Here is a 19976-nt window from a genome sequence, read left to right as displayed (position 1 = left end):
GGCCTGAACAGCCCGGTTCGTTGTTTAGGAGCTGCTAACAGCTGTGCTGCGGGGCGGGGCGGGGACGCGCGGGGTCAGCCCACATTCCCTGCGGGCCTGTCCCCGTGGTTCATCAGAGAGCCGCTAAGGCTGGAACAGACCGCAGAGTCCGCAGCCCACCAACCCCGTCCCTCAGTGAGATTTTCAACACCTGTAGGATGAGGGCAGCCATTTGCAGCCCATCCCTATCGCCGCACGCAGCGCACGGCCGCCCCGCACCCTACAGCGGGCAAAATGGCGGCGCGGGGCCGGAAGGGGGTGGGGCGTGAACCGGAAGGGAGGTGAGAAAAGGCCGGAAGTGGCGTGGCGGGCGGGCTGGTAGCAGCATGGCGGACGCCGGGGAGAGCGGCGATGCGGTGCCGCGGTACCGGAACGGCTTCCATCCCGACACGTGGGAGCAGGTGAGGCGGCGGCGGGGCCGGGCGGGCGTAACGGGCTGGCGGCGCGGGCTGACGCGGTGTGCCCGCAGGAGCTGGAGGCCATCCCCATGTTCATGAAGCGCTGCCCTGCCGAGATCGACGCGACGCGGCAGCCCGCCCTGGCCTGCCTGCAGTCCCTGCTGTTCGATGAGGAGAAGGAGCCCGCAGGTGGGCGGCGGGTCCCCCCCCATCCCAAGGGCGGGTCCCACCGGAGCCGCGCAGCCCACCTCACGCCGCGCCTCCCCGCCCCGCAGAGCTGGCCGCCATGTACAAGAACGAGGGCAACGCGTACTTCGGGGAGAAGGACTACGGCAGGGCCGTGCGGGCCTACAGCGAGGGGCTGCGGCAGCGCTTCGGGGATGTGGAGCTACGAGCCGTGCTGCTGTCCAACAGGGCGGCCGCTCACTGCCGCCTGGGTGAGCCCCCCCGGTGTCCCTCCCCCCTTGCAGAACGGGCAGGTGATGCAGTTCTCGTGCTTTGCCGCCTGTGGGACCCACTTGTACTTTAAATGTGCAGTCCAGGCTTCTGAGCTGCTCTCCTTCGCCCGCAGGTAACTACCGCTCCGCTCTCGCTGATGCGACCCAAGCAAGGAAGCTGAAGCCCGACCACCTCAAAGCCATTGTGAGGGGTAAGGGCAGTGCACAATGGCCACAAAGCCTCCCCCTCCTGCCCCAGCTATGCTATCCTGTGCCCGGCCTTGTCTGTAGGCACCTTCAGGGGTGGGGTATCACAGGCTGTACCACTCTGCTGTTGCCATGGCTGCAAAAATGCTTCAGATTCTCTTCCAGCTTACTAGGCCTGCTGGCAGACTGCAGCTCAACACAACCCTACAGTGCAACAGAGTGTGTTGCTTTAGAAGGCACCAGAGTTAACACTGGCTTTATAACCACTGCTTTGTGTAATAACTCTGTGCCAGCTCCAATACCAGGCGCTTAAAAGCCTTAATCCTTCCAGGAGCTCTCTGTCACATGGAGCTAAAGAACTACTCTGAAGCCATAGCGTGGTGTGAGGAGGGCTTGCGAATAGATTCAAAAGAGAGAAAGCTTCTGGAAGTGAGATCTAAAGCTGACAAATTAAAGGTAAATGTTACAGCAGTCTGGCATGCTTGTTGCAGGAGTGATCTGTGCTGCTTACTGTCAACTTAGAAACACCTTGGTTGGAGAGTTCTTCATTCAGGTTTCTGCGTAATGTAATTTCTCCTCAAATGTGGTTCCGTGTAATAATGCTGTTGAGATGTGCAGAGAAAACAGCTGGGGCCTTCCTGGAACCTCCACTTGTCAGCAGAGTAGTGCTGGACATTGGCTTGCTGTGCGTGACTGGTACAACTCTTTCTTACATGCAGCGAGTTGAGGAGAGGGATGCAAGGAAGGCAAAGGCAATGGCGAAGAAAGAACAGTGTCAAAAGGAACGTTTGCTTGCAGCAATAAAGGTGGGTCTGTGAGAGGACTTGTTTCTGTGGGTTTTTTTTCGGGGGGGAGGAGGAAGCGATGGGGACAATGGGATTCGGTTAAGGATTTGTTATAGCTCTATCTTGAGTTCCTAGGGCTGTACCCCTTTTTAGGTAACAACTAATGCAAAACAAAAACCTACTTGTTTTCCTTCCTCTCTTCTAGGAAAGAAATATCAAGCTGGTTGTTGAACCTTCAGGTGAAGAAGAGGAAATATCAGATGGTCTGGCTGAGATACGTCTGAATGGGTTCCACTCTGACAATGTCACAGGGGCAAAGGTGCACTTAGATGCTGATGGCAACCTAAACTGGCCTGTTCTCTTCCTGTACCCTGAGCATGAACAGACAGACTTCATTGAGGCTTTTCATGAGAACTCCAGGTAAATGCACTGTCTGCAGCATTCTTTCATGAAGGAAGAGTTTGAGTGAGTGAGAACAGCTGGTAAGTGAAATGCTGTCATACCAATTAAGTAGCTCTGGATTTCTAATCTCATAGCTGGCCAAACAAGGTTAAAACAACTTGGAATTTGTAACATTTTTGTAGGCACAGATCCACCCACAGCTTTGCAATTAAAAATGACAGTGCAAACAGATGAATAAAGCCGTAGTTCCTAGATGGTATTTTTAAGTGCATCTTTTCATTTTCACATTCTTTGGTGGTGAATTCTCAGAACTAATTGGCCAGCTCTCCTACTGTACCAAAATAAACAGCCAGCTGACACACGAGTGTGTTCTGAGCACTGATCTGCTGAAGTATGGCATTGTTAAGACCATGTGGACGAAAAATCAATTGTAAATGAAATTCACACCTTTAGTAGTGTGAAAATGGAAATTTAAAAATAATTTGCTGTTGCTTGCTGTTGCACTGTTCAAGTTTAAAACCATCGGTATGATTGTAACAGGGTATGGTCTCATTGAGAAAGCAGTGAGTTTAAGGGGAAGAAGCTACTAGTCTTTTAGTGATCTAAACCTATTTCCAAGTCTGTTGCCTAATTTGCTGATGTATTTTTACTGTCATTCACGTGCCAGTGTACAAATCAGGCTGAATGCTAAGCTAAAGTGTGTGTTCTGGCTTTTAGATTTATCGATCATTTAATGGTGATGTTTGCTGAGTTACCTCCTTGGGATTTAGAAAGAAAGTACCTTCCCAGCAATCTCGAGGTGAGAAACTGGACTTTCTTTCTATTTGAGTGTGTTGATTTGTGAAATTTTCGTTGGTTTTGGTGTTTGTTTTTTTTTTCTCTGAAGTGAGACTAAGCATCTGTGTGTGTTTGAAAGCAATAGCATAATTACTTGTGCACCACCCATGGCTGTGAAATAGCGATTTGGAGAGCTACATTCACTTGTCAGCACATCTGGAAAATGTTCAAGTTTACATAGGCAGAGTTTATTAACAAAAATGAAAGCACTTTCTATCATATACAGAGTGTGTGAAATATAAGGTATTTACAGAATACTGTTAGGAAATTAGGAATCAAAACAATAACTGAGATTTAGGCCAGTGAGCTGGTACACTGTACATAAAGAAGTGTAGATGGTGATGTCTCATTTCCCACCTCAGTGTGCATGCACTGGGCAGCCTGCAGCCTGGTACTAAAGGACGATATCTGTGGCAGAAATTATTTTCCTGCTGACACTGCTGTCAGAAAGCAAACTGGTTTATGCCAGGAAGACTTTGAATATACACAAAATAGTGCACTGCTGAAATGAGTGTCTGACACAGTCAGTTCAAGGTACAGAAATTTGTGAAGCCTGTATGAGATGTGTGCTGTGTTCTTACTGGACTTAGTTTGTCTTCATATGACTTAAGTATGTAACTCTCCCAAATTTTCTCAGCTCTATTTTGAAGATGAAGAAAGAGCAGAAATGTATGAGCTGAACCCAGAACACACATTGCTACAAGTGCTGCAACACCAAAGGTGAGGCTCTACCTGCTTGTCTCTAGTGAGAGCACAGACTTTGGGCTTTAAGTGCAGTTTTTTTTTCTGATTTAATAGCACTTGCTCTGAGGGAGGGAGGTGTAGAGCACCAAGCCACATGGTTTTTGTGCCTGCTTTAGTGATTAGTGTTCCTTCTCCCCAAAAATGCACAGCTTTCCAGGACTAGGTGGAGGTGGGAAGGGAAGTGGGACTACACACAAGCAGCAGCACTAGAGGGGTTGTTTCATACCCCATCTAAACAGTGCTACTTATGAAAAGGCAGCAGCAGTGTATAAAGAGAGCGTGTTGAAGGTTAACAATGCTCTCACTGTTAATAATGCTGTGTGAGCAGTCCCCAGCACAGCATGCAGCACAGTTTCACTCTCTGAAATTGACTTTCAAGTACTGTGCTGTTGTTTAGAGAAAAGAGTCTGCTGTTGAGAAACCAAAAAAAGTATTGCAGAGCTGGTGCTGTTAACTTGCAGCAGCTTGTAGCTGGCAGGGGATGCTTGCAGCACAGCTCCAGCAGAGTGGTCTGTCACAGGGGGAGCAGAGCTCGAGCTCTGCTGCTGTGGACTGTCTGAACTGGCACTCCATAAAACTCAGCAGTGTGCATAAACCCTCAGATTTCAGGCTGTAAGGGCACTTGCAAAAGGAACCTCATTCCAGGGACAGAACAACAGCTCTCTATTTTAATTAGGGGTGGTGGTTGGGAGAAGTATTGATTCATAACACTGCTCCTTGGATAAGGGTAGCCCTGGCTCTGAAAGGCTCTGCTGATCATCAAAAGCAGCCTGTCATCCTTTGGGAGGTCAGGCTGTGCTGTGCTGGGCAAAAGCTGCTTGCATGATGCTTGGCCAGACAGAGGGAAACTAGAGGACTCTCTTTAATCTTCGCAGGTATTTTGTGAAGGCTGGGACTCCGACAGTGCTGGCTTTTGTGAAGAGTTCTCCCTTCTCTAAGAAGTATTTCAGTGGCAAGAAGGTGCATCGGCTGTAATGAGCAAGAAGGAACCGAGGAATCATGTGCAAGGGATTGCTGTTTATCTCAGCTACAGACAGCAAACTTCTGCTCGTACAGAAATGCCTTGCACACTTCAGGGGAGAAATAGTCTTGGCACACACAGAAACTTCCAGCAAAGAAGCATAGAAGGAGAATGAAAGGCTTACAAGAGGGGATTATTTGTTTAAATAGAAATCCAGCTGGCTTGCAGAAGGTCTCCTCTATGACAGGCTGCATGGGGCTTTGAAATAAACCTGAAACAGTGCCAAACATTGGCTGCAGCTGAAGCAACAGCAGCTGGGAATGTACTTACCTGTGAAAAATCGCTGACTTCCTGCGAGGTGGGCTGTAGTTGCCAGGGTTTAATAGCAGTGCTCTGGGGTGAGTTACCTGCCTGCTGCCACGAGCTGAGTGCAGCTGGGCTCCTGCATGGGCCATTGCAGCTCTGAGGATTAGCAGCAGCTGGTTTTCACTGCCCAGAGCTGCTCCTGGCCAGGGGAGAGCAGAGCTCTTTTTCTGGAGCAGCATGTTTTACTGACTCTTTTGCTACCTATATAAACAGGAGCTAGACATGTCTATTTTAAGCAGGCTGATTCCTGTCTAATAAATGAGGTGATCTTTTTTTTCTCACCATATGAAATACTGAAAGTGAATTCTGACAGTAATTCTGAGCCCAAACATAACAGTTTTATCCCTCCGGTTAATTTGTAGTGCCAACAGGATCATCTGTGCTTCTGTATGGGCTTGTAATTAAAAATAATTCTAACTCTAATTTCTTTCTCCCAGAGCTGCCCTGGTGAGCAGTGGCTGCAGTTTTAAGAAAATTGAGTGCACAGAGCAACAAAAAGCCATAAAAACTTCTTACAGCCTGGAGGATTATTCTTTGTCCAGTGCTGCATTCACACAGCTCTGAGAAAGTAAACAGAATTCCACGTTGCTATTTCTGAGTTACTGCACTGTGCACAAATATAGTAAAAAATATCAACAGGGTTGCTTTGCAGCCATGCTCACAAGGCGGAGAGGTGGGCAGTCAGGTAGGACAGGCTCGGCCCAGTGCAGGTCATGCAGCAGTGTTGCAGAGCAAGGATATGGGATGAGTTGATGGCACAGCTACCTGCATGCAGGGTGGGAGGCATGTGGCCACCTGCAGGATTTGCACCCAGCCTGACCTCCTGCAGCTGCCTTCCGTGCAGAGCATGGCTGTAATGGTATTGGAGATGGCCTGTCTGAATCACTGCATGTTCAGCATGGAGGCAGCAATGAAAAAAAGATAATGATCTACAAGGGGAAGAGTGCCTGCTGTAAGCAGCTGCTGCGTGTGGTTTCTCCCCCACTCCTCTTACATGCAAAGTTTTCTGAAGTCTGGATGCTAACTGCTTGGTTTTAACCAAAGCCACGTGTGGACCTCAGCACTGTTTGCAAGCCAGCCCCAGCAGAGCAGAATGAAGTGGGACTCAGTGGAGGAAGAGGTTGGGGCTGCAGCCAGTTGGCTTTGGCTGCGAGGCAGCCCCTGCTGTAACATGCTGTCTGTATCCTGGGCTGCATCCAGAGCAGTATGGCCAGCAGGTCAGGGGAGTGATCCCACTCCTCTGCTCTGCCCTTCTGAGGCCTCAACTGGAGTACTGCATCCAGATATGGAGTCCTCAGTGCAGGGGAGACATGGACCTGTTTGAGTGCATCCAGAAAAGGGATGCAAAAATGATCCGAGGGATGGAATGCCTCTCCTATGAGGACAGGCTGAGAGCTGGGGCTGTGCAGCCTGGAGAAGAGAAGGCTACAGGAAAACCTGAGAGCAGCCTGTGAGTATCTATGGGGAAGCTGTAAAACAGAAGGAGACACTCTTTAGCAGGGCCTGTTGTGGTCGGACAAGGGGAAATGGTTTCAAACTAAAACTGGGGAGATGCCCCATCCCAAGGGCATCCGAGGTCAGGATGGATGGGGCTCTCAGCACTTGATGGAGCTGTGGGTGTCTCAGTTCATTGCAGGGAGTGGGACCAGATGGTCTTTAAAGACTCTGTGATTCTACTTGCACAATTTCCTCTTTGCTGAACAGCTCAGGGGTGGAACGTGGTGAGTGCAGTCAGGCACAAGTGAGAGGCAACTACCCATCATCAACCCTGTGGGGGAGAGCCCCTCCCAGGCCAAGAGGTGTGCAGGGATCTAGCAGCCACAGAGGTCACACATCTGCATTCCCCAGGAGATGGGCAGGAAGACCAGCTGCAGCAGTTGACAGCGTTGGAAGGCTCTGCATTCTCAGCACCATGTCCTGGCTGGGGCTGGGTCCTTCTGTGTCAGCCAAGCCACCCTCCAGCTCGGTGCTGAGCTGGAGTTACTGCTCCAGTCCGGGGAGCTCAATTCAGCTGCAACATCATGGCTAAAAATCACCATTCCTGCAGTCACCCAGGTGGGGACCTCTCTGGGGAATCCTGCTCTGGCTCTCCTCCTGCACCCCAAAACTCCCACCCCAAGCATTACAAAGTACAGTGCTTTGGGAAGGAGAGAGGTCAGCCAAAGTTCAACATTGGGGTGAATCTATCACTGTGTGCACTTAATCAAGTAGCAGCCATTCCTGCAGATAAGTGGAAAGGACGGCTCACGTCCTGGTGATAAAGAGGCAGGATTGCCCTGAGTTTTGGGAGATAAGGAGTCACTGTAAAAATTGAGTGTTTTGTACTATGGTCAGCTTGAAACAGCTTTATCTGGTGGTGATAAGAGGGCAGGGGAGGTAGAGCTCACAGGGGATGACCATAATCCAAGATATGGCACAGATCTAACTGCCAGGGCAGCAGCACCACAGCCCCCAAAGCAGACCCTCAGGCAGGTAAAGGTTTTTCCTTTTGTTGCGCTTTTATTGCCACTCCTTTCACACAGAGCTGTAGTCAGCAGGAGGACTGCAGGGCAGTGTGATGGGATTGGAATTTCAGCCCAGCGTGGGCATCCCATCAGCATCTTGAGTTGGAAACCCAAATTAGTGAGTGTGAGGCAGGGACATGGTGGCAGACAACCTTCTTGCAGGAAGAGAGAAAACCTGACAGCCCCGCTGTGGGTGCACAAACAGCCCATTTCCCACCCAGTAGGTGCATCTCCCCCTGCTCTGGGTCAGAGCCAAGGGGCAGCGTGGCTGTGCCCCAGCCCTGCCCTGCAGCCTGGGGCAGTGGAGCAGCACATCCCCCAGCACGGTCCCTATCCACACCACTACAAAAAAGTTTCTCTCATTAAGAAACAATTAAAAAAATCAGTATTAGAAAGAGTTGGGATCGTACAAAGATTCAAGTAGCATTAGTTGAACTAAAATTCAAGTCCTACTCAGCAGCTTATAAAATTAGGAAAAAAAAAAAAAAGAGGACTGGAAGTATCAGTGTGAGGGTGGTGCATCCCTGTGACACCCCTCCGTCCCCATCTCACTGACCTTGCTCAGGCCAAAGCCCCAGTGAGGCACGGTCTGAGTGCCACCACCTGTCCCCACGCCCCTCTTTGCCAGCCCACGTCTGTCCACGGATAACAGCAAAGCCCCAGGCCTAGAGCTCCTGCAGCCGTGCGATCAGGTCATCCTTGTTCTTCAACAGGAACTTCTCACAGGCCTCGAAGGTGGCACAGAAGTTGGAGGACAGCCCCACCACGTTGGTGGTGACGTAGTTGAGGTACCCGGGCGTCGCCTGGTTGTAGTAAGCCACCTGTGATGAACAGGAGATGGGTGGCACGGCTGGGCATGGAGGCTGAACCCCCCAGCAGTGCACAACGTGGCCACAGCCCCTCACCTTGCTCATCTCCTCTGACTCCGGCCACACACAGAAGCCGGAGCAGAGCGTCTCACCCCGTGTGTAGTTGGTGCTGGCAGGGTGTGTGGGCAGCGTCACCGACCGAAAGGCCACCACGTAGGGGTCCCTGGCAGGGGACAGCAGCGTGAGCGGGGTGCAGCCCGGGTGACGGGATGAAGACATCACCTACTGCTTACCCTCTGCTGCAGGGTTTCCGCCGGGAGGCCAGGATGACAAAGTCCTGCGGCTTGTTCTCACAGCTGAGTGTCTGGCTCAGCACGTGGTAGATGGCATCATCCTCATCCACCTGCTGCACCAGCTCGGCACTCCTGTGGGTGGGAGAGAGAATGGCAACAGGCAGTGAGAGCTGCTGTGCACACTGAGTGCTGGCAACCCCAGGGATGGGAACACACGGTTCAAGGCATGAGAACAGCTCCAGGGTGAGATGTTAGGCCCCAGGGAAGCCCAAAGGATGTGCTTTTGGAAAGGGATGGGTGCCTGCTCCCACGCCGTCCCGGCAGCACTCACTCATAATGGCTGTCCCACTCGTGCCGGCGCCGCAGGTCGGAGAGCAGGGAGAAGGCCTGGCTGGCTGAGATGTGCACTGACATCTCAATGCGGAAAGAGAGGAACTTGTCCTCCTCTAGTGTGTAGATCTGCACCTTGTGGAGCATAGACAGAGTATGGCTGGGACGTGCACTCAGCATGCCTGCACTCTTGGCACAGCTCAGAGCACTTGGGTTAGTGCTGTACCTTCTCCTTCTCCCTGGCCAGCACCCAGTTGGCTTTGGCTACAAGTGTCTTCAGCGCAGAGACGTTGTTGTAGCTCAGGTACACCTGTGACAGAGCAGCACATCAGGGCCAGGGGTATCCCCAAAACACAGGCAGGAGGCAGTGCCACCTGTAGCCACACACCTTATTGCTTTGGTCCCAGGGCACAGACAGCGGAACCTCCGTCTGCTTACAGGAGACAACGTATTTCCTGCAAGAAAGTCTTCCTTACAGCAGGGCAAAAGCTGGGGTGTCCCTGCTCCCCAGTGCCAAGGAAGGCATCTTCCATTTCCCCCCATTCCACTTGCTCTCACCGGTCCAGCCGAATCTTCTTCCTAGCACTGGCTTCTCTGTACCGCCTTTCTCCATCCTGATAAATGGGAAAAGCACATCAGGTTAATGGAAAAGGAGGAAAAAAAAATATATTTTGTAGAGTGGGTAAAACATTCAGCAACAAAGGGCTGAAAGGTGAAGCCTTGTGCTCCAGAGATTAACTGGGAGCTATTTCAGTGTGCTGGGAGAAGGCAAAGAGCCCATCAGCTGATGTCAGTGCCTCTCTGGTAGCAGCACTGTGATCAAGGGATGGATGCTAGCTGTGTGCCACTGCAGCAGGGACATGGGAGACGTGGGGGTACAAGGGGACTGCAGTCCTTACCTCTGGCTGGGGCATGACCATGGGCAGCGTGCGGGGCCGGCCCTCCTCATCCAGCACCACGAAGGTCATGAAGGCACTGTTGATGTGCCTCCGGCTGACAGACATCTCCTGGTCATAGGCCTCGGTGCAGACCCCCACCTCCATGCTGGGGGGGGAAAAGAAGAAAGGGTGAGGCACGGGGAGCCACGAGAAAGGCTAGAGGCACTGCCACCAGCACTCACCTGTTCTTGAAGGCATTGTTGACAATGGCCTTGAGCACCAGGCGGTCCCCGACCTGCGACGGCCCGCGGAAGTGGAACATCTCGATGGCACGCAGCGTGGGGTGGGCATGGCACAGCCGGCTGCAGGGCAGATGTCACCCCATGCAGCATCTCCATCACAACCAGAGCCAGGGGGGACCCTTGTGGGATGTGTGCCTGCCCTTCCCTAGCACCACCGTATGCATGGGGACTGCCAACTCCCGTTGCCATCCCCAAAGGCTGCGTGCCAGTCTCTGTCACTCCAACATCTCCAGAAGGCCCCCACCACCCAGCTGTGGCCCAGCCCACCCGCCCCGATGCCCCTTCCCCTGCAGGCACCTGGCTGCGATGGTGGCCACATTCTCCATCCAGGCCATGATCTGCCCACCAAAGGTGTTGCCCTGGTGGTTGGCGTGCGGCGGCAGCACCAGCTCCACGCTCTCCACTCGCGTCTTCTCAGCCGGCACCACCACGCTGCCATCCCTCGTCTCCATCTCTGCCAGAGAGGACGGGGCTCAGTGCCACGGCCACCCCCACGCCCAGCCCCACACCTCCCTTGTGGACATGCAGTACCGGTGTTACTGGTGCTGCGGGTGAGGAGATCCTTGAGGGTGTCCTTGTGCACCAGCCGCATCCGACGGCGCTCGGCTGCAATGCTGTGCTCAATCTTCTCCTCCTCTGTCTGCGGGGTCAGCGGCCTCAGCTTCACCTAGGTGTGGGTGATGGATGGAGTGGGCCCTGTGTAGGGTTCCAAGGGGTGGCATGCATCCCAAGTCACATGCAGAGCTAGGCAAGCTCTGCATGCTTGGCTCAGTTGGCTGTGCTGAGGGAAATGACTCTTCCTGCTTGCACATGTCCCCACGGCTCGGGAAAATTTAGGCACAGCCCCACCTGCCCCCAGCCCCTGTTGCAGAGGTGATTTCCTACAGGTTGGGCACGGGGCTCACTGCACAGCACTTACCTTGGTGCCTAGGGGACCCTGCGCCACGAAGGTGGCATAAGCCTTGCAGATGCTGCAGTGCTTCCCGCTGCACAGGTCCTCGTAGCTCACCTGGATGCCAACCTGGCAGAGGGCACAGCACAGGGCCTCTGAGACACATGGATGGGTGGCAGGGACTGATGTTCAGCCAGCACCACCAGCACAGAGTGGGAAGTTTGTGCAAGCACATGCAGGGGTTCCTCACCCCAAATATTTCCTCCTGAGGAAGGAGGGGGCTGAAAGCAGCGGGTGGAGCATAGTGATGCCCAACGTAGTTTGGGATCTTGAAACCAAGCAGAGGAGAAAGGGAGCAGTTTGGTGCCCAAGCAGCAGCAGGTGCATGTGTAAAGGCAGCATCACCCCAAGCTGAGCCAGAGTGAGCAGAACAGACAGCACAGCCCCGGAGCTACAGAGCGGAGCAGCATGCAGGTATTCTGCAGGTGGCCACAGCACAGAGGGTGCAGCTGGCAGGGACAGCAACATGTCAAGGGTGGACACGGGGCAAAGCATGGTTGCAGCACACAGACCTCCATGCTGGAGTTGAAGGCTCGGTTCACTTTGGCTTTGATGTTAACGACTTGCCCAACGCTGGAAAACATAAAGAGAAGAAGGGACAAGAGGTGAGCGGATGGTGAGGTCCCACAAGTGTGCAGAGCACATGCTCCAATGCTGAGCAGCTCCTTGCTGAGGTGCCAAACGAGCAAATGTGTCTGACTGGCAATAGCGATAGAAAACGGGATGGCCACAGGGTCCCTGCACCCTGACCAGCACTTCACCAGAGGGAGATGTGCCCAGAACCTGGCAGCCAGTTGTGCTGGCAGCAGGCCACTGGAAGGCATACTTGTAGGAGAGCTCCAGCAGAGCGCAGCTCTGCCTCAGCCCCACACCCAGCCAAGAGAGAGGGCAGAAAGTAGCACCTTTACCTAATGGTGTGCTCAAAATAGATGTCATCCATCGAGGCAGTGACGCACGGGCAGCCAGCATGTCTCTCAGCTGAGAAGGAACAGCAAACAGCGTCAGCAGCCTGCAGCAGCATACAGAGCTGCCAGCCCAATGTTTGGGGTGACAACAACCTCAAAAACCCTGCTCCTGTCTCTGCCCTTTTCCCATCTGTGCCCACTAAGAGCAGCATTTTAGGTTTCCCCGCCTCTGTTTTGCAGACATTTTGCCCAGGGTTCACCCCTGGGGCAGCTCCTGGCCACATCACCCTCAATGTCTGCCCTGCCCTGATGATGCTTTCTCAGCAATGCACAACAGCTGATACCATCTATCCCTTCACAGCAACTACTGTAAAGCCAGCTGCTGGCTTGGCTTCCCCTCAAGACTACAAAAGCATCTCCAAACTGCAGAACTGCCCCTGTTTCCTGGTCTCATTGGTGTGGGTTTGGCTGCACGGAGGCCAGCAGTTAGGGGGAAGCAGACACAGACCAAGGAGCTGTGTGCAGCAGAGCCACCTCCCCCTGTCCTGCTGCTGGCCGCTCCATTACTCAGCAGAATGGCACGGCTCCCAGCTGCCGTCAGCGCTGTGGGCAGCAGGCAGGGAATGGCACGCTGCTGCCCGAACACAGCCCCACACTTCCCCACCCCAGCCCTCTTCCTCCACCCCTGCTGTCCGCATGAGAGGATGCCATTGCTTGTTGCTTTGCTTTCCACCACCAAACACTGCTGCAAGCATCCTCAACCAGCTCATTTTCCTCCCCATGCAGAACAAGCTCCCCAAACCGATGGGCTACAAATGCCCAGGCACAGCTTACCCGAGAGGCAAGCAGCCGTGTCGATCCACTTGAGCAGCTGCCCGGCGCTGAGCTCCCCATGCTGGTTGCTGTGGCAGGGCAGCACCAGTTGGCTCATCTGCACCTCGGTGGGGTTATGGCCACCCATGGCCCCCGCAGCCTCCTCCTGCTGCTCCCCTGTGTCCTGGGTGCACGGCGGTGAGGTCGAGCCCTGTGGGAAGAGGGGAGGGATACGGTTCATTACCCAGCCTGATTAGCAAACATGCCTGTGGGATGGGTGAGCATGGGGAGCACGACGCTCTCAACCCCATCGTTTGCTTTTCCCATCCCACATTTTGGTGCCGCAGAGGGCACCTGCTCCTCAGCTTTGTACAAATGGGAGAAACATCTCCCAGGAGACAAGGAAACCCTGCTTGGCAGGGCAGGATGCTCGGGCAGCACATTGCTGGGGAGAGAAGAATAAAATGTTATGAATGCAGAGTTTCAATAGGGTCAGCACTGTTCCTGCCCGGCCCCTGGCTCACCGGGCACCGAGCGGTGTTTAAGACGGACTGTGATTGCAGCTGTGCTGTCAGGAGAGGATTCAGCCTGGAGTGGGCCGTGTTACACAAGGGCTGAACTCAGCACACCCTGTGAGTAATTGAGGAGCCATGAGAGCAGTCTGGGCTTCATTACAGAGCTTCCTTCCGCTTTCTGCTCTAACAATGTCCCCCATTTATAGCACTTGTTGCGAGATCCCACTCGCAGCAGCTTCTTTCCCCTCCGCTTCTCTCCAGCTGCCTTTGTAAATGCTTTATTCTCAGAACACAGCCTTCCCTCCTACCCCAGGCTCACCGAATACCACTTCGCTTCTCAGAATAGCATTTTCCATCACTGGTCTAACAGGAGCCTTCTGTTTCCATAGCTACTGGTACAAAGCATCCCAGGAACGGCACAAACCTCGGGTTATCGAAGGCAGCGAGTGAGCCCTAAGGAAGGGGCACCCATCCCGGCAGCCTCGAGCCCCCCACAAACCCCCCGGGTGTCCACAGCACAAGGACACAGCTATTTCTGGAAGGCAGCGGGCTCTGGGGTGTGAGCCAGCACTACGCAGAGCTCCAAAGCTTTCTGCAGCACAGTTCTGATCTCAGTGGCTGGGGACGTTAATAGGGACGGGGCACTGCATGCCGGCAGCCCTGGGGTTATTGGCACAGCACACTGGGTACCTGGAGGCCATTGCAACAGAAACTCAGGATGTCTTCAGGGACTACAATGTTCCCCTTGACCATTTTTAAAAGATACCTGGAAAGGAGAAGAGCAGCTAGGGTTAAAAGAGGGATGGCAAAACGTGGGGACGTTGCCATAAAGGGGGATCTGAGGCACTACAGAGCGACCACAAGTGCTGGAGCGCTCTGCATTGGGATGCACACAACCATTTGGTTTGGGAAGAGCTGGCTAAATCCATGCGTGGGAGCACAGCAACGTGGGGAGGAAGCTGCCAGCACCTTGTAAACAGACAAAAGGTGACGGCAGGGCTCAGCACAGGGCTCAGCACAGAGCACTCGCAGGGTGGCCCTGGCCACAGTCAACCCTACAGCCCACCCCAGAGGGACAGGGAGAGCTGGAGCCCAGCCCTGTTCTCTGATACAGCATCCAGGATGACAGCTGCGGGTCTAAAACCCAAAGGGCAGAGTCAGGTCCCAAGCTTGCCATTCCACAGGGGTCAGCCTGAGGATTTTCCACAGTGTTACATGTGACAGAGGGCTGTGCTTGGAGGTGTGGACATCACAGTGACACCAGTGCAGTCACAAGACCCGAGCAGCATGCCCTTGGCACTGGAGGGGCTCACACTGTGCCTGGCTGCCAGCGGGGCAGCAAATGGGAAGCTCCCATCCCTGCCACACCACTGCCCAGCATAGAGCCCGGAATGGAGCACAGCAGGCACTGGGGACACCTGGCGTGGTGGTGGCATTGCAAGGGATGAGAACAAATTTTTCTCAATATCCATGCCTGATTGAAGTCTCCACTCCAGCAGTGCCTTGCTTTGCTTTAACCAAGCCCCACATTTTCTCCAGATTGCAGCTGAGCCTTGGGAGCTTGCTTATGGCTCACCTCTCGCAAGCAAGAGCACAGCACAGGAGTCCATCTGCTCACAGCAAGCAGCCTTTGCTCCTCAGGTTCAGTTTGTTGCAGGCAGTGGTGGGGGTGGCCCCATCCCACCCCACAGCCATGGTACCAGTGTCAAGGACACGTGGTCCAGCACGTGCCTTGGAAACCCAAACCCTGTGCTCTCCAACTGCACTTGTGCCACCTTGTTCGTTCCAGCATGAGCAGGAAAGGAAAAAAATTATAAAGAGCCACCTGCTTTGCATCCCTCCACTGTTTTGGATGTGGGCACACACTCGCTACCCTGGAACACATGGGGAAGGGGAGTGCCCAACCACACTACTCACAGCACACTGCAGACCTGCAGCCATTCAGACCGAGGGTATTTATAGAGAATTCAGTTATTGAAACTAAGGGAGCAAGTGTCTGTCCTCATTAAAATCTTCCGTCTTACTCAGCTGTCAAATGTTTAAAGCTGTTGACTGATGCAGTCCCCGGGTCACCATGGCAACAAGATGTGTCACCCAGGCGATGATGCTCTTACTCTGTCACCCCTTGAGTGACCCACTTCTACCAAAAAAATAAAGTTTGCATTACAAAAAGAAAAACCCTTTGGAGGAATATTTCTCTTGCCTCCTGCTGCACTCACAAAGCCAAGCTGAGTTGAACTGGGAGCAATTGATCGATAGAGGAAAAGAGAGATGTTTTTTCATTTTCCTTTTGCGTGGAGATCCTCAAGTCCTTGAGCCTCAGGAACATGGTGTTTGGCTGAGCCAACCCTAAAAAATGGGTTGATGCTGGGGGGCCCTGGTGTTGGGTCCCCAAGGTCCTGGCAGGGCAGAGCGTAGCCATGGACACACTGAGCCTCCACTGACTCCGATGAGCATTCCCCAAAGCCTAACCCAGATTTCCCCTATTCATCTTTGCTCTCCCTTCCCCGCTCCATCCCCTTGACACATCCTGACCCATTCCTGGGAATCTTGAAAGAAAAAAGTGGGGGGAAGGAAAGCAGCAACAATTAAGTTCTCTGGGGAGGATTATTGGTGTATAATTGAGCAATATCCATGGTAACGAGCAAATCAGCACGCATTAAAAAATTAACCTGACCTACTTTGGGAAATCCCACCACCTCAATAGGGCAGTGGGAGAGGCTGTGCCCAGGTTGGGACCAGAAGAGGACAGACAGCACAGTGGGGACAGGGAACAGTCGGATACACGCAAGAGCTTTTTTGGGAACACATTTCACGCCCTCCACTGAGGTTTCATAGAGCAGAGCAAGGTATCAGGCCCAGAAAGCATAACCTGGATCCCTTTCTGAGGGCTGTACGCCTGCAGCCATGAGAAACTTTCGGTGTTGCAGGCATAGCTGGGACCCTCCATCCTCATCCTTCTCCCATGGCTCCTGCCCATCCCCAGGGCTACGGGCAACGAGGCCAGCGTGGGAACAAAGTCCTCAGAATGCTTAGTGGGGGACAAAGGTCCCCAGCACCACTGCCACCAGCCCAGACAGGGAGCAGAGCTGTGCGTGAGCCCTTATAGGTGCCAGCAGTGCAGGGGACAGACTGCACAAACACGGGGACATCCAACAGCGTTGCCCAGAGCAGGTGCCCACCTGCTCCCCATGGCTTCCTTGGGGAAGAGACCACCAGGACCGCCGTGGTCAAGACCCCAATGGCTGAGACCACCACGGTCAGGACCATCACCATCAGGACCATCACAGCTGGGCTCACCGTGATCTGTAGCACCGCAGTGTCGAGCTGCCACACAATCCACCTGCCCACTTTTCCTAAATATTTGTCCCCTTTTAAGCACAAGGAGGCCGGTTCACCCCAAACTCCCCCCCAGATCACTGCCCCAAACTTCTCCCGACAGCGATCCAGCCAGAGCAGGCACCGCTCCCACGCCTGCCGTGCCAGCTCCACGGTCCCACTCGCATGCCACTGTCCCCATGTCACCCCCTGGGCATCCCCTCTGCCCTCACCTCAGCCAGAAGAAGCTGAGCATTTGCAGCGCGTCGTGGCGGCGGCAGAAGGAAGAGGAGGAGGAAGAGCAGAAGGAGGAGGAGGAGGAAGAATGAAAGGAGGAGGAGGAGAGGGAGGGAGAAGGAGGAGGCGTGCGGACACCTGCGTGCAGCTCGGGGCTCGGCGGCAGCGGGCGTGAGGGCAGCCCTGCGTCCTTGGGAAGCAGCCAGAGCTCAGCCCTTCCTCACAGCGCAGTTCTTAAGGTCGCGCTCTCAGCCCGGAGCTGCTGCGCTCGAAGCGGCCCCGATGGGGACGGTACAAAAAGTTGCCAACACAAGGAAAGAAATGCAAATCGCCGTGTCACCGCCCGTTGGCTCTTGGGGGAGACGTTGTTCCGTTTGCGTTGTGCGTGCGCGCTTTTAGCGGGGAACGTTTGGTAACCGAGGTACGAGGCGCTGATCAAAGCCCCTCACGGCGCGGCTGGAAAGGCAGGAGCGAAATAACGCAAGGAATTCAGCAGGAAGCAGGGCCTGGAGATTGGCAGCGAGCTGGGAGCGGCGCAGGGCAGGCGGAGCGCTGCGGTCGGGCTCGGGGCCGCGAGGTGCGGGGCGAGGCGGCGCTGGGGCTCAGCCCGCACCCAGCTCCCTCCGAAAAGCCGCTCTCCCAGCGCAATTAGCGCGATGCTGTAATTACAGCTCGCAGCCGCGGCCCTGCAGGGTGCGTCCAGCCGGCACCGCACGCCCGTCCCTCGCAGACCCTCGGTGCGCGGCGCTTAGCGGGTGGATAATTAGCTAAACGAATTAATTGACATCCCTCCTTGTAATTAGCAAGCGGTTACAAGCAGCTATTCTCGTTGGGACGAGGGAAATTTCGCAGGGATTGGTGTTAAAATACTGTAAAATCGGTAAGAGTAAATAACGAGGGCCGCACGTAGAGGCGGAGGCAGGGCACGAAGCTGCGGCCGCGCTGCTTAATCGCTCCGTTAATTACTGCGCGGTGACAAAGCTGGGGGAGCCGGTGGCCTGGGCGAGGCACGGCAGCTGCAGCAGGGTGAGGTGATGGCGGGACGAGCCGTTGGCAGCCCGCACGCCGAGCCTCCCCGCGCACGGCCCCCGCCGCCCCTCGCCCCGCAGCCGGCCCCGCTCGCCCCGAGGGGCCGCAGCGCGCCGTTCCACCTCTCGCCGCCAGAGGGCGCCATTGTTCCGAGCGGCGGCGCGGCCTCCCCCCCCCCTTCCCCGCGGCACGGCGCAGCGTGGCGCCCGCCCAGGCGCGGCCTTCCGGCGGCCGCGGCCCGCCTGCGGGGCCGGGGCGGGGGTGGGGGCGGGGGCCGGGCGGCTCCGGCCCCCGCGGGCCTCGGGGAGGCGGGGCCGGGGCGGGCGCTCGGCCCAATCAGAACGCGGCGGTTTCAAGAGGCCCCTTCCGCGCCCCGCTCCGCCCCGTGCGGCGCCGCGCTGCGGGCGGGCGGCCCCGGGGGAGCGCGGGCGGCCGGGAGCGGGCAGGGAGCGGTGCGCGCCGATGTGCGCCGCCGTGCACGGAGCGATGGGCAGCGCGTTGCTCCCGGAGCCGTGCCCCGCTGCCGGGCTCTGCCGGCGGGGGTGTCCCCCGTTCCCTCCTAGAAATAACGCTTCTGGGTCGGCGATGCGGAGCGGTTCGCGGTGCCCGCACGTCGTTCCGCGCTGCCGGGCTCCTGCAGGCGCACGCACGCGGGGAAAGCCCTCCGCCGTTCCCCGCTGGCGGTAGAAACGTGGCTGCCTCCGTGCTGAGGCGATGCCGTGAGGCGGGGAGGTGGGCTGTCCCCCCCCCCGGCCCCAGAGATTCGCGCATCGTTCCCCATCCGAAGCCCCGGGTTGGCCTCTGCCGTCCGCCCCGCTCCGTACGTGCGGGTCGAGGCCCTGCCGCTCAGCACCGCTGTTCCCCGGGCCCGGGGGTCGGGGCAGCGTTCAGAGCCAACGCAGCGCCGGGCTGAGGGCTGGGTGCTGCACGGCGGATGGCGGCAGCCCCGGCCGGAGGCAATAAAACACCGGGAATGATGCAGCAAAACAGGCAGGAGCTGCGTGGCAAAATAAATCATCCCACGCGGAGGAGGTGGTTTTCTGCCCTGCCTTTCGCCTCGGCCAACAAAGCCCCGCTGGGCGGCGAGGGTCCGGCTGGATGCGGCCCTGCACGGTGCCCCTCGCCGTGCTGGGAGCTCGTGGCCATCTCCTCCCACCTCCCTCGCCTTCACCTTGGAGCGAGCAGCTCGCCGAGCTGCCAGCAATGATAAAATGGCTGTGCCCCGAATTTATGGAGTTTATCTGTGAATAACTCTTGGAGGTGCCGCTACCGTGGAGCCGGGGAGGAGGGGAGCTTTGTTTTGGGATACGCTGTGCTGACAGCCCAGCCCCAGCGTGTGCCCCCAGCGCTCCTCTCGTCCGCCGTGCCCTCGGAGCCCCCTTGTCTCCAGCTCACGGGGACAGAGCAGCCCCAGCCCAGCTCCCTGCTGACACTCTGAGGGCTTGTTTCCTATCCTCAGCGTGTTTACGAGGAGCTCCGTCGCTTTGGCACATCGCAGCAGCCCCTGCGGAGCGCATTTAGCACCCCGGGATTGCTGCTTCTCACCGCGTGTGCCTCTGTTGTGCTGCAGTGAACCCTGGGGACAAGCAGGCACCGAGCAGCACCCGGGCTGGGGGAAGCACCATGCTGGAGCCCCCCCTCCACGCTGCCGCAGTGACATCCATCACAAGTTTCCAAGCCTCATCTAATTTTGGAGGCCTTCAGCAAATCCAGGCGCTGTTGCTGCCAAACGAGGCTGCCAATGTTTCCCTCGGAAGACGGCTTTGCTCTGAAGGACCCTTCTGGATGGTTTTGCTTTTAATAGCGGGATGGAAGCAGGCAGCATCGCTGTGGGATGGTCCGGCTGCAGGGCGAGCCTTCCCTTTATCACCATCAGCCATGAAAACTGGGAGATTTGGACCATGCTGTGATGGCT

General features: G+C 55.6%; 2 protein-coding genes across 6 annotated transcripts; one reads left to right on the top strand and one right to left on the bottom strand.

Annotated features, from left to right (window-relative positions):
• The first annotated feature begins 52 nt into the window (after window positions 1–52).
• On the top strand, window positions 53–5135 carry TTC4 (tetratricopeptide repeat domain 4). Its single transcript, XM_031603114.2, has 10 exons — window positions 53–440; window positions 509–626; window positions 713–874; window positions 1009–1086; window positions 1413–1537; window positions 1801–1887; window positions 2072–2286; window positions 2986–3067; window positions 3743–3825; window positions 4725–5135. Exons 1-10 carry the CDS (start codon window positions 366–368, stop codon window positions 4822–4824), a joined length of 1125 nt encoding a protein of 374 aa, XP_031458974.2. The 5' UTR covers window positions 53–365; the 3' UTR covers window positions 4825–5135.
• Window positions 5136–7341: 2206 nt separating this feature from the next.
• Window positions 7342–17748, bottom strand: ACOT11 (acyl-CoA thioesterase 11). 5 transcript variants are annotated; one of them, XM_090146716.1, is made up of 17 exons: window positions 17029–17748; window positions 14168–14243; window positions 12984–13173; window positions 12153–12222; window positions 11757–11817; window positions 11212–11313; window positions 10824–10959; window positions 10590–10746; window positions 10233–10352; window positions 10012–10156; window positions 9671–9726; window positions 9501–9567; window positions 9339–9422; window positions 9114–9247; window positions 8783–8914; window positions 8586–8712; window positions 7342–8501 (listed from the first exon to the last, which is right to left on the bottom strand). In XM_090146716.1, the coding sequence occupies exons 1-17, from the start codon at window positions 17049–17051 to the stop codon at window positions 8346–8348; spliced, it is 1836 nt and encodes a 611-aa protein (XP_090002842.1). In that variant the 5' UTR covers window positions 17052–17748; the 3' UTR covers window positions 7342–8345. The 5 variants fall into 5 exon arrangements, with proteins under 5 accessions (XP_090002842.1, XP_031458893.2, XP_031458910.2 ...); XM_031603033.2 differs by lacking the exon at window positions 17029–17748 and adding an exon at window positions 15395–15618 and having other exon boundaries at window positions 7345–8501; XM_031603050.2 differs by lacking the exon at window positions 14168–14243 and having other exon boundaries at window positions 7345–8501; window positions 17171–17746.
• Window positions 17749–19976: the final 2228 nt, after the last annotated feature.

This window comes from Phasianus colchicus, chromosome 9 (genome assembly GCF_987193195.1).
Source record: "Phasianus colchicus chromosome 9, bPhaCol1.hap1.1, whole genome shotgun sequence".
Classification (NCBI taxonomy): domain Eukaryota; kingdom Metazoa; phylum Chordata; class Aves; order Galliformes; family Phasianidae; genus Phasianus; species Phasianus colchicus.
This window is presented reverse-complemented; position numbering and strand designations above follow the sequence as displayed.

What these genes read in the sequence shown, in the direction of transcription:
- ACOT11 (XM_090146716.1), bottom strand. Translation starts at nt 17,051, where the DNA reads ATGCTCAGCTTCTTCTGGCTGAG. An exon ending in GTGGCCACCATCGCAGCCAG is followed by an intron (nt 10,353 to 10,589) that starts GTGCCTGCAGGG and finishes TCTGCCCTGCAG; the next exon opens with CCGGCTGTGCCATGCCCACC. An exon ending in GAGTGGGACAGCCATTATGA is followed by an intron (nt 8,915 to 9,113) that starts GTGAGTGCTGCC and finishes TCCCACCCACAG; the next exon opens with GAGTGCCGAGCTGGTGCAGC.
- TTC4 (XM_031603114.2), top strand. Translation starts at nt 366, where the DNA reads ATGGCGGACGCCGGGGAGAGCGGCGATGCGGTGCCGCGGTACCGGAAC. An exon ending in ATCCCGACACGTGGGAGCAG is followed by an intron (nt 441 to 508) that starts GTGAGGCGGCGG and finishes GTGTGCCCGCAG; the next exon opens with GAGCTGGAGGCCATCCCCAT. An exon ending in GGCCGCTCACTGCCGCCTGG is followed by an intron (nt 875 to 1,008) that starts GTGAGCCCCCCC and finishes CTTCGCCCGCAG; the next exon opens with GTAACTACCGCTCCGCTCTC.